The sequence below is a fragment of the Phyllobates terribilis genome, unplaced genomic scaffold, assembly GCF_046119375.1.
Source record: "Phyllobates terribilis strain yellow unplaced genomic scaffold, ASM4611937v1 Scaffold_8__6_contigs__length_399053987, whole genome shotgun sequence".
Classification (NCBI taxonomy): Eukaryota; Metazoa; Chordata; class Amphibia; order Anura; family Dendrobatidae; genus Phyllobates; species Phyllobates terribilis.
Window position 1 is genome coordinate 282,751,566 of NW_027362768.1, and position 12,095 is coordinate 282,763,660.

The following is a 12,095-nucleotide window of genomic DNA, read 5'->3' on the forward strand; positions in this document are numbered from 1 at the left end:
ATAACAAGGAGATGCAGGCTTCATTGAAGCTCTCTGGAATGGTTTTGGTCTTAAAAATCTCAAGAGCGAGAGGAGTTGTTGGGAAACTAAAGGCTTTTTCACATTTTGCCTTGTGTAGTTGTAAACATTTTAAGAGATTATGTCAGCACAGAATGACTGTTCAAACCAAGTACAGGTGCTTGGTGCACCCTTGGAGTGACCAAATATTTAAGTGCACCTTTCCAACTATTTGTTTTCCATCTAACGTCGCCCTTCTCTCGCTCTATAAAGCCAGAGCAGTCAATCAAAGAGGAGTGGGTGTGGGAATACAGAGAAAACAATTAGGTGGGAAGGTGCACTTAAATGTTTGGCCACACCAAGGGTGCACGGAGTGCCTGTACTTGGTTTGAACAGTCAGTCATTCTGTGATGATAGAGTCCCTATAACTGCACTGTGTTATTTACCTCTTCGACTGAGATTGGCTTATTAAGAGTTTTTCTTTGATCAGTAGTTAATCTAGCAGGATTAACCTATTGGAGAAAAGCTACATCATCATTAAGGGAATCTGGTTGAGGGCCATAGAGAGTCCCTCATTTCTGAGCTACATGAATTATCGACTGCAGAAAGCAGCTTACAAAGTGTTACTCTCTGGAGAACCCAGCACAAATACAAAGGCTGCCCATGGATTTCAATGTGCTCAGCATAAAACTTAGTTTCCCGAGTGATATAATTGCAGGGAACTGGAGGGAAAGTCAGGTTCTCCCATTTATCACAGCTGAGGTCCCAGCAGCAGGACACCTTCTGAGCTTTGCAACAAACATGGGATTGTGAAAAGTGGAAAACGACTATTACGGCAAGTACCTGACTGTCTTTGCAGCATCCAAACACACAGCTCAACATGGCTGTGAGCAAAATTGCAGGCGTCTTCTTGATGACAACCATAACGGACTTCGTGACGGCATACATTCATCTGAAAGCGAGAATGATTTGGCCGAATTTTGCTGTATTTTACAGTGCTAGAGTTTAGCACATGGACAAGACACCTGTAAAGGGAAGGCAGAGGGGAAGAAAACACAGTATCATAGCGCAGAACTTCCATTACATACAAAAAAAGGATTTCAAGTTTTGTAAAAATAATCTCAATTTTGGGAATAAGTTAATTACAATTGACATTACTTTCGATTCTTATGAACATTTGTGTTTCTACAGGTGGCCGAGTGTTCATATGGCGCGGGGCGCAGATTTTGAAAATGGTGAGAAATGAAAACTAGTATATTAGAGAGATACCCGGGTATGTTAGTGGGGAGAACTGTGTTTCTATTTTATTACACTTGCTTTATCAGTCCAGGGATCAGGTCTCTTATAAAACTCTCTTATACACAGGCGTCCTGCGATTGTGCAGGCTGAACAATACAAAAGGACGTTTCTTCATGCCATCACTGACTACGCAGGGTATAAGCAGGGTATACCTCCTTTAAGCAGAGATAATGAGAAACTTACTTGTGGTCAGAGAAGCTGTGCTGATTACTGGGATTTGTGCAGACATCTGGGTTCTCTGGATTTCTTTTGCTGATAATTTGAGGTTTGCTGTCAAAACAAGCCTGTGAAAGCAGAGAGCAAGAAGACATCAAAGAAGCAATCTCGACAAAAATGTTCTCTGCTAAACATGTATGCAGTATAAAGTGCTTGTATTAAAATATTTACATATCACCGTCTTCGCCAGTTTCCAGCACAGCTCCGGTCCTCTTCTGGGTCACACGACTCTAAATCAGACTCGCTGGATCACACCAAGTCTATGGAGCCGCTTTCTGAGTCTCCAAAGACTTACACTGATGGAAGTAGCACTGCCCCACACCACAGTCCCTGTATGAGCCAGCAAACAAGAGGTGCGCTCAGATGACCCAGAAGAGTACCGAAGCGGCACAGGAATCCAGAGAAGACAGCGATTGGTAAGCATACTAAAACCACTACACTACATTAAGAATCAGACTATTTTCAAAATTCTTTGTTCTGTGGTCTATATACTGATGAGAATTTTTTTTACCTAAACCACCGGTTAAGCAGTTAGGAGGATTCAATACATATACCACTAATTTTTGTTTAATTCTCCAAGTCAGCTCCGGCATATACAGATATTTTTTTTGTTAACGCAAGGAAGAGGTCTACCACTGATTTCCATTGCGAGATGGTTGGTAGTCTTGATGACGTCCAATGTCTGGCCACACATTTTCAGGCTGTAAATAGGACCTCAGTTAGATAGATTATCCTAAGTCTTTTGGTATTGTTCAGGGTCAACAAACAGTAGAAAAGTCTTAGGGTCACCTGTGATGAGGCTTTCCATGAGGTCGCGTAGGAACTGAACGACTTGGGCACAGTATCCCCTAATCTCTAACCAATTCCACAGAAGTTAAACAAAAAAAGCGTTCCTGGGCCCCTGTGACATTTGGGACACTCATCAGGGAACTCTATACCCTGTGCAATATGGATGTGTATAATACGTATGGTGAAGAATTTATAATTGTGTGGCTCTTTCAGTATAGTCAGGTGAAATATGTTCAGGGACTTCCAAGGCTCTCAGTGATCATAGCATATCCATCCAAAATCTGTCTCCCACTTGCTTTTCATCAGGTTGTGTATTGGGTCCGTGCTCCTTGACAGCAAAGGGCATGTAAACGGGATATAAGCCCAGATCAATGTGGATCCAGTAGCACCTGGACAAAGGGGAAGTCTCGCGCAAGACATGGGGTGGACCCGGGAGCAAGGTCTGAAGGGCATGTCGTAATTGTAGGTAGCGGGAAAGTAATTGTTTAAAAGGTTTAGCTCTTCTTTTAGAGTCTGGAAGGGTTTAAGGACCCCAGCCATAAAGATCTGGCTGAGGTAGATCAATCCTGCCCTTTCCCACGTAGGACCCCATTCCAGAGTTGACAGTTCAGTAAGGGTTTTATTATGCCAAAGTGGGGGGACCAAAGCAACCTCCGTATTACAGACCAGACCATAAGGGCCTTCCTGAGAATCGGGTATTGAGCAGAGTTGACTCATGGGGTCCACGTAGAGAAGCAGAGTAGCACTTGCAGTGGATGTGAGATCTACGGGTTGTAGGGACAGAAGATTTCCACAAGGGCTTGCAACAAATCCCTCACCCACCAAGGACAGATGAGAAAGCTGGGCTGCCCAGTAGTATAATTTATGGTCTGGCAGTGCAGCATCTTCTCACATCAAGGGGTCTGCACTATCAGACTTCAGATCCTGGCCCTATGGCCCTTCCAGATAAAAGGTGAATTAGGGGTTGAGTCTATCAATCATATTAGTGTTTACATATGCTGGTGTTTGTAGAAGGATGTATAGCACCCTTGGCATAACAATTAGGCTGGTGGGGGCCAAAATTGATAAAGGCAGCTTCTCCCATCCCTTTATATTAGTGTGAATAAATGATAGGAAAGGAAGGTTATGCAGGTCATAAAACTCTCCTATATCGCTTTCCCAGGGAGTGCTTCTTTAAACACGTGTAAACTCAATGGCTTCGGTTCATTAAGGGGCTTGCAGGAATAAGATGTGCCGAATTCATTAAGAGGCATACATGTTCTCAGTGGCATGAGCAACCATACGCCTCACCAAAGAAATGCTACTCCAGTCAGGGATTGGGGTCATATTTCTGGATTAAGAAACATCACCACACCACAGCCCACCGCTTACCCAACTCCATCCTGTTATGCTAGAGTAGCTACTCACTCGGGATAATAGGTAATGCTTAAAAAAACTGCAATTGACCCTGCCGGTTCTTGTACACACTAGAGATCCTGACCCCGCAGTCCCTAGTAGTTCCTGCGTGAGCAGAGATTGCCTTAACCAAAGACTAGATGATGGCAACTAGGACCTATGCTGCCTGAAAGGCCGTTGAGGGCTTCATATTCCTCCTAAAGAACCGGAGAGCAGAGAAGAGTGCAAATTACCTACAAAAAGGGAAAGTATGCTGAAAAAAGGAAAAATCCCAGAGTGAGTAAAATAAACCACGATATACAAAATAAAGAACGTACTGTTAGATAATATGCTGCCTACTTCCTAAAAGGAAACAGAAGGTAGGTGCACAGTACAGAACAGAAATAGCAAAGAGTTAAACCCTAGATAGAATTTCACTGAATGGTTTAACTACAGCAGAATGGCTGAACATCCAAAAGAGACTATCACCAGCAGGGTAAAGAATATAAAGCTGCACCCGAAAGGTGATAGGGCAGACAAATGAAAACAACTGTGTAATGCTAAACAGACCGCAGCCTGAATAACAGAACCTAAACACACGAAGAAAAGGTGTGTCTGCATTGGATCGGCAGACAGATAAACCGTCCACAAAACACAGTCTCAAGGGTTCGAACCCAGAATCGTGACATCCATTTTGGTGGAGTTGCTTAAAACTAAATAAATAGTCACATAATTATTTCACGCCAAAGTGTTTTACGTCACTGCTAATTATACTTAGCTATAACTTTGGAGTGGAAGATGTGAAGGCCATTGTTAGGCTTCCATTTGCCACAGCAACCAGCAGCGCACAAACACACAGTCGTGTCACAGGGGTGCCAATAAGGTACTAAGGAAGCCCCCTTCCTCTGTCCACAATCCAAATGCTGCGATAGCTATTGACCGGGGCATCTAGATCGTTAAACGGTTAGGACCATGTGCTGTCACTGGCTCTGGCTCTTGCATCAGTTTTATGAAAGAGTTGACACTCTCTGCCAAGGGGTTAAACAAAAGGACATTTTCTGATGATACTTTCCTTTTAACCCCTTTACCCTCGAGGGTGGTTTGCACATTAATGATCAGGCAAATTTTTACAATTCTGACCACTGTCACTTTATGAAGTAATTACTCTGGAACGCTTCAACGGATCCCCCTGATTCTGAGACTGTTTTTTCGTGACATATTGTACTTCATGATTGTGGTAAAATTTCTTCGATATCACTTGCGTTTATTTGTGAAAAAAAATGGAAATTTGGCAAAAATTTCGCAATTTTCAAAATTTTAATTTTTATGCCCTTAAATCAGAGCGATATGTCACACAAAATAGTTAATAAATAACATTTCCCACATGTCTACTTTATATCAGCACAATTTTGGAACCAAATATTTTTTTTTTTTTTACTAGGGAGCTATAAGGGTTAAAAGTTGACCAGCGATTTCTCATTTTTACAACAAAATTTACAAAACCATTTTTTTAGGGACCACATCACATTTGACATGACTGAGGGGCCTTTATGACAGAAAATACCCAAAAGTGGCACCATTCTAAAAACTGCACCCCTCAAGGTGCTCAAAAGCACATTCAAGAAGTTTATTAACCCTTCAGGTGCGTCACAGGAATTGTTGGAATGGGGAAGAAAATTGTTTTTATTTTCGCAGGGGTAACAGAAAAAATGTACCCTAAAATTTGTTGTGCAATTTCCCCTGAGCACGCAGATACCCCATACGTGGGAAAAAAAAACACTGGGCGCATGGCAGGGCTCAGATGGGAAGGAGCGCCATTTGACTTTTTGAATGTAAAATTTGCTTGAATAATTAGCGGATACCATGTTGCATTTAGAGAGCCCCTGATGTGCCTAAACAGTGGAAACCCCCCATAAGTGACACCATTTTGGAAACTAGACCCCTCAGGGAACTTATCTAGATGTGTGGTGAGCACCTTGAACCCCCAGGTGCTTCACTGAAGTTTATAACATGGAGCCGTAAAAATAACATCTTCACATTTTTACCACAAAAATGTTTTTCAGCCCCCAATTTTGCATTTTTATAAGGGTAACAGGAGAAATTGCACCATGCAACTTGTTGTGCAATCTCTCCTGAGTAAGCAGATACCCCATATGTGGGGGAAAAACACAGTTTGGGAGCACGGCAGGGTTCGGAAGGGAAGGAGCGCCATTTGACATTTTGAATGTAAACTTTGCTTGAATAATTAGCGGACGCCATGTTGCATTTGGGGAGCCCCTGATGTGCCTAAACAGTGGAAACCCCCCATAAGTGACACCATTTTGCAAACTAGACCACTCAGGTAACTTATCTAGATGTGTGGTGAGCACCCTTAACCCCCAGGTACTTCACAGAAGTTTATAACATGGAGCCGTGAAAATAAAAAAATCTAACATTTTCCACAAAAATGATCTTTTAGCCCCAATTTTTTTATTTTCACAAGGGTAAGAGAAGAAAATGGAACCTAAAACTGTTGTGCAATTACTCCTGAGTACACCAATACCCCATATGTGGGGAAAATACACTGTTTTCGCGCACGTCGGGATTCAGAAGGGAAGGAGAACTGTGACTTTTTGAACGCAAAAAGGAGATTTTTGTGTACTTACCGTAAAATCTCTTTCTCTTAGCCTCAAATTGGGGGACACTGGACCATGGGTGTTATGCTGCTGTCCACTAGGAGGCGACACTATGCATAATCTGAAAAAGATTAACTGTGGCTCCTCCTCTGCAGTACACACCCCTGGACGGCGTCAGCCTTCTCCAGTTTTGTGCAAAAGCATTAGGAGGAAAGTAACATGGATAACATAACCATGCCTATAAGAAGGCAACTATGTACGAGCTCAAAAAACAATATGAGAACTCAACATAATGGCCCGGAACGGGCGACAGGGTGGGAGCTGTGTCCCCCAATTAGAGGCTAAGAGAAAGAGATTTTACGGTGAGTACACAAAAATCTCCTTTACTCTGTTGCCTCATTGGGGGACAAAGGACCATGGGACGTCTATTGTGTAGACGGGCCCCTACAATTAGGGTACCACTGCCTGCAGAACACATCTACCCAGGCTCGCGTCTGCTGAGGACTGGGTATGAACCCTGTAGTGTTTGGTAAACTTGTGTAGGCTAGTCCAGGTAGCTGCCTTACACACTTGTTGTGCCGAAGCCTGGTGCCGAATGGCCCAGGAGGCCCCTACCGCACGTGTAGAGTGTGCCGTAATACCTGCTGGAAGAGGAGAATTTTTTAGGCGGTAGGCCTGTTGTATGGTGGATTTGATCCACCTGGCAAGGGTAGCTTTGGAAGCTGGCAGACCCTTGCGGCCGCCTTCCACAAGAAGGAAAAGAGAATCAGACTTCCGGAAGGGTGCAGTCCTAGACACATAGATACGCAATGCCCTGACAAGGTCAAGCGTATGCAGAGCCTTCTCCACTCTATGAACAGGGACCAGACAGAGGGATGGCAGTGAAATTTCCTGATTGAGGTGGAAGTTAGACACAACCTTAGGAAGGAAGGATGGGACCGTACGGAGAACTACCTTGTCCTGGTAAAAAGCCAGGGAGGTCCGTCTGCAGGAGAGTGCTGTCAATTCAGACACCCTGCGTAGCGAGGTGACTGCCACCAGGAAAACCACTTTCTGGGATAGAAGGCGGAGTGGGACTTCCCTAAGGGGTTCAAAGGGTGTTTCCTGCAATGCTGTCAGCACCACATTGAGGTCCCACGTTTCTAGTGGTCATCTGTAGGGGGGGACCAATCGGGAAACCCCCTGAAGAAATGTCCTTACTTGCGGCTTGTTAGCAATGCACCTCTGAAAAAGCACTGAGAGAGTTGACACCTGGCTCTTAAGGGAGGCCAGGGACAGTCTGGCCTCCAGACCCGATTGGAGAAGCCCAAGTACCCTGGGGAGATAAGGGAATGGGGTCTGGCCACGAGATTCGCACCAGGTAAAGAAGGCTTTCCAGGTAAGGTAATAAATCTTAGAAGAGGTTGGTTTCCGTGCCCTGATCATGGTTCCAATGACATCCGGCGAGAACCCTGACTGGGTTAGAACCCAGGTCTCAATGGCCACGCCGTCAAATTGAGGGCCCCTGAGTTCTGGTGGTAGAACGGGCCTTGTGACAGAAGATCCGGGCGGTCGGGGAGACGCCAGGGTACGTCTGCTGTGAGCTGTACGATGTCAGCGTACCATGTACGTCTGGGCCAGTCCGGTGCGATTAGGATGGTTGGAAATACCTCTTGCTTGATCTTCCTCATCACTCTGGATATCAGGGGGAGAGGTGGAAAAATGTACAGGAGCTGGAACTGGGTCCAGTCCTGAACCAGGGCGTCCGCTCCTAGCGACCGCGGGTCGTGAGTTCTGGCCATGAAGTTGGAGACCTTGGTATTGAAGTAGGATGCCATTAGGTCCACGTCCGGAGTCCGTAAGCGATGGCAGATCTGGCGAAAAACTTGGGGATGGAGAGCCCACTCTCCTGAGTCCATTCCTTGCCGGCTGAGGAAGTCTGCTTCCCAGTTGTCCACACCCGGAATGTGGACCACAGAGAGAACCGAACCTGTGTCTTCCGCCCAGTGGAGAATGTGTGTCACTTCTCGCATCGCCTGGGCACTGCGGGTCCCTTCTTGGTGATTCACATATGCCACAGCCGTGGCATTGTCCGACTGTACTCTGATGTGAGAGGCTGCCAGTAAGTGATGGAAGGCTCTCAATGCCAGGAGGATGGCATGAATTTCCAAGATGTTGAAGGGCATGGTCGCTTCCGCTGGGGACCACTTGCCCTGTGCTCTGTGGTGTAGGTGTACCGCACCCCAACCCGTCAGGCTCGCGTCGGTGGTCAGAACCTTCCATTGACCCGTGAGAAAGGATCTCCCCGTTAGTGAGGTTGGCTTGAGCCACCAGTGGAGGGACCTCTTGGTTGACGACGTCAGCTAGAACTCCCTGTCGAGAGAAAAAGGGTTCCTGTCCCATGACTTGAGGATGGCTAGTTGGAGAGGCCTGAGGTGAAGCTGGGAAAATGGGACCGCTTCTATTGCCGCCACCATCCTGCCGAGGACTCTTATGGCAAACCGGAGAGATCGAGGGGGTTTGCTGAGGAGAGTGCAAACGCCTAGACGGAGAGGCAGTGCCTTGTCCTTGGGAAGGAGCACTAGACCCCTGAAGGTGTTGAATAGCATTCCCAGGAAGGTCAGAGACTGGTTTGGGGTTGGTGATGACTTTTGTAGGTTGACTAACCAGCCCAGGCGACTCAGAGTGTCGATTGTGATTGAGACGCTGAGCTCGCAGTCCTTGAAGGTGGGAGCCTTGATAAGGAGATCGTCCAGGTATGGAACGACTACTATGCCTCTGGAGTGCAGGACATCCATAGTGGCTGCCATGACTTTGGTAAACACTCTGGGAGCCGTGGCGAGTCCGAACGGGAGAGCCACGAACTGGTAGTGGTCCTGGTCGATTGCGAACCTGAGAAATCTCTGATGGGCGGGTGCAATTGGTATATGCAGGTATGCGTATGTCTTGTATGTCTATGGAGGCGAGAATTTCGCCCTTTTCCATGGACGCAATGATGGACCGAAGGGACTCCATGCGGAAGGGACGTACCCGTACATATTTGTTGAGCTGTTTTAGGTCCAGTATGGGCCGTACGCAGCCTCCTTTCTTGGGGACTACGAATAAATTGGAGTAGAACCCTCAGAAGCGCTCGGCCGCGGGGACCGGTACTATGACACCTGCTTGAAGACGCGAGAAGACCGCTTGGCGGAAGGCACAAGCTTTGGCTGGCGGTTTTGGGGGAACAGAAAGAGAGTCTGTTTGGTGGGTTGGAAGTGAACTCTATCTTGTATCCCGAAGACACTAGTTCCCTGACCCACCTGTCTTCTGTAATAGGCAGCCAGACTTGATGAAAGAGCAAAAGTCGGCCGCCTACAGGTGGGGTATCTTCCGGAGTCCGTGAGTCATGATGAGGAGGAAGTCTGAGATTTTCCTCCTTTGAACTTTGACTGGCCTGCTTTTGACTGCCAGGTCTTGTCCAACTTTTGCGTCAACCGCGAGTTGTCCCTGCGTAGGGAGCGGTTGCTATTTTGTGCAAGCCGCGAGACGGACCAGCCCGAAGAGTTCCGAAAGGATCGGAATAGAGTTTGGTTACGCTTCTTGTAAGCGCGTTTGGGTTTTAGTTTGGGGAGAGAGGTACTCTTACCGATGGTGGCATTGGATATCATCGTGTCCAACTGTTCACCAAAAAGTCGACTACTGAGGTAGGGGAGGTGCGTGAGGGACTTCTTTGAGGCGGTGTCTGCTTTCCATTCCAGCAGCCAGAGGATACGCCGAATCGTGATGGTGTTTCATGCTATCCCCGCTGCACCCCTTGCAAAATCCAGAGCTGCATGAAGCATGTAATCTGCTACGACTGCTATTTGAACCGCTTGGTCCTACAGCTCAGGAGCAGATACTTGGAGGCCAGCTTGTAAATTTTGGGCCCAAGCCAGGATGGCCTTGGCAGCCCAAACTGAAGCGAACGCTGGAGCCAGGGAGGCCACTGCGGCCTCGAAAATTGAACGAGCCATGCGTTCTACCTGCCGGTCTGCTGTGTTCCTGAGGGTTGAGCTATCTGGCAGTGAAAGGAGTGACTGTGCTGCTAGCCAAGAGACTGGGGGATCCACTTCGGGTGGATCTGTCCATTCCTTGGTGGTCTCCTGTGGGAAGGGGTACCGCGCCTCCAGATATTTGCGATTGGTAAACTTCTTCTCAGGCTGTGAGAACTGCTTTTTAAGGATCGACTTAAACTCTGGGCGGTCAAAGAAGACCTTAGGCGGCTTCAGAAGTCCTTCAAAGGAAATCTTGTGTTGTGGTTCCTCCGGGGGCAGATCAGAAATGTCCAGCACCCGATGGACGAGATTACGTCCTCAACTAGCGCTGTATTGCTAGGGGAGATTGGGATCAGAGACCCTTCAGTTTCCTTGTCTGAGTCGGAATCACAGATGCCTTCCGAATCCTGTGTATCGCTAAGGCGTCTCCTGCTGGGTGAACCAACCAGGGTGGAGGCCTTCTCTGGTCGGGGATCGCTGCGGAGAACTGCATCGTCTGTCCCTGGTAGGGGACGGTCTAGATGACCTGGAACTACTGTGTCTCGCCCTAGAAGGGGATGACCGTGTGCTATGGGATGACGCAGATAAACGTGACCTGTGGGTCCGCTTGCGTCCTGACCTAGACGTGGATGTGCGCGGGTCGTCATGTCCCTGAGTCGAGCCTTCCCTTTGCTGGGTAGTGTTCATAGCCGAGGCATGACTCTGCAGAGCCTGAAGAAATGTGGAGGTTAGGTTATCTATAGACTGCGTCATAGATTGCGACGTCTGAGTGACCCATTCCGGCGTGGCATTAGACACCGAAGCATTGGCAGGGGCTTCTTGGGGCTCTGGCACAGTAGTCTGGATGCAGTCCTGGCAGTGCGGGCACGTGCTGCCACTTGGGAGAGTATTGCTGCAGGCTGTACAGAGTGCATAATAGCAGTCCTGCCTGGTTCTCTTGGACCTTGAGCCCGGCATAGTGCACTGGAGTGGCTATGCAGAGGGTCCTACAGGGGTGGCTATGCAGAGGAGCCTGGACTCACAGCCGAGGAAGAACTCCAGCTGTGATCTTATCCCACCGGTGTGCCCCTAGGTCCAGCGCCGAAGATCCACAGTCCTGTGCCCCCCCGGAGACTGGCTGGCCTTCCCTTATCCTGCAGCAGATAATGGCCGCTGGAGTAAAGTTAAGAAAGAAGGGGGGCGGAGAGCTGAAAAAGGCGGCAGAACTGTGTGAAATTGCGCCCTTTCAGTCTCGATTCGCCCCCTCTATGACACTGTAGAGTGTCATATTTGTCATACGTGGGGCGGGCCGGGGAGAGGAGGAGGCGGCTTCGGCTAGGCCGAAGCCTAAATTAGATGCCTGATGCCCAAAGGGACTGCAGGCCGGCGTGGAAGTCCGGGAGGGGGTCGGATCTGAACCGGACCCCACCGGATTTAAGGGCAGGATAGCGGTGGGGTATAAGCGGAAGGGGGGGCCCTGTGAAGAGTCCCCCTGAGGCACGGTAGAGGTGGTGCTGCCGCAGAAACAGGGCGCAGGGAGGCCTGTGCCTCTGTTGTGTTCTACCTGCGCTCCCCCCGGCCCCGACAGGAGCCCACAGCAGGGCTGGGGTTCCTGGATTCAGCCGTAGTGCTGGCTGCTGGGAGCTGCTGCCTGTACGGGCCCTACCTGAGACGTTTCAACCTAATACCCCCGGGGGGGGGGGGGATTAGGGAGGTGCTGTTGTCACCATCAGGGGGCTATATCCTCGCCTCGACCTCAACCCAGAAACCAAAAGGAATTGAGGAAGGAGGAGGGTCTCGACTTCGAACCAGCACTCGAGGGGCTGGTGAAGGA

The 12,095-nt window shown here is 48.3% G+C and overlaps 1 protein-coding gene across 4 annotated transcripts in view; it reads right to left on the minus strand.

Moving 5' to 3' along the window:
• Positions 1-12,095, minus strand: part of ZC3H7B (zinc finger CCCH-type containing 7B) — a 71,178-nt gene that overhangs the window by 23,959 nt on the left and 35,124 nt on the right. For all 4 annotated transcript variants that reach the window (XM_073644311.1, XM_073644310.1, XM_073644309.1 and 1 more), the window contains exons 15-16: positions 1,480-1,580; positions 841-1,022 (exon numbers count right to left, since the gene is read on the minus strand). In XM_073644311.1, coding sequence (XP_073500412.1) covers positions 841-1,022; positions 1,480-1,580 — 283 coding nt within the window. The remainder of the gene's footprint in view (positions 1-840; positions 1,023-1,479; positions 1,581-12,095) is intronic.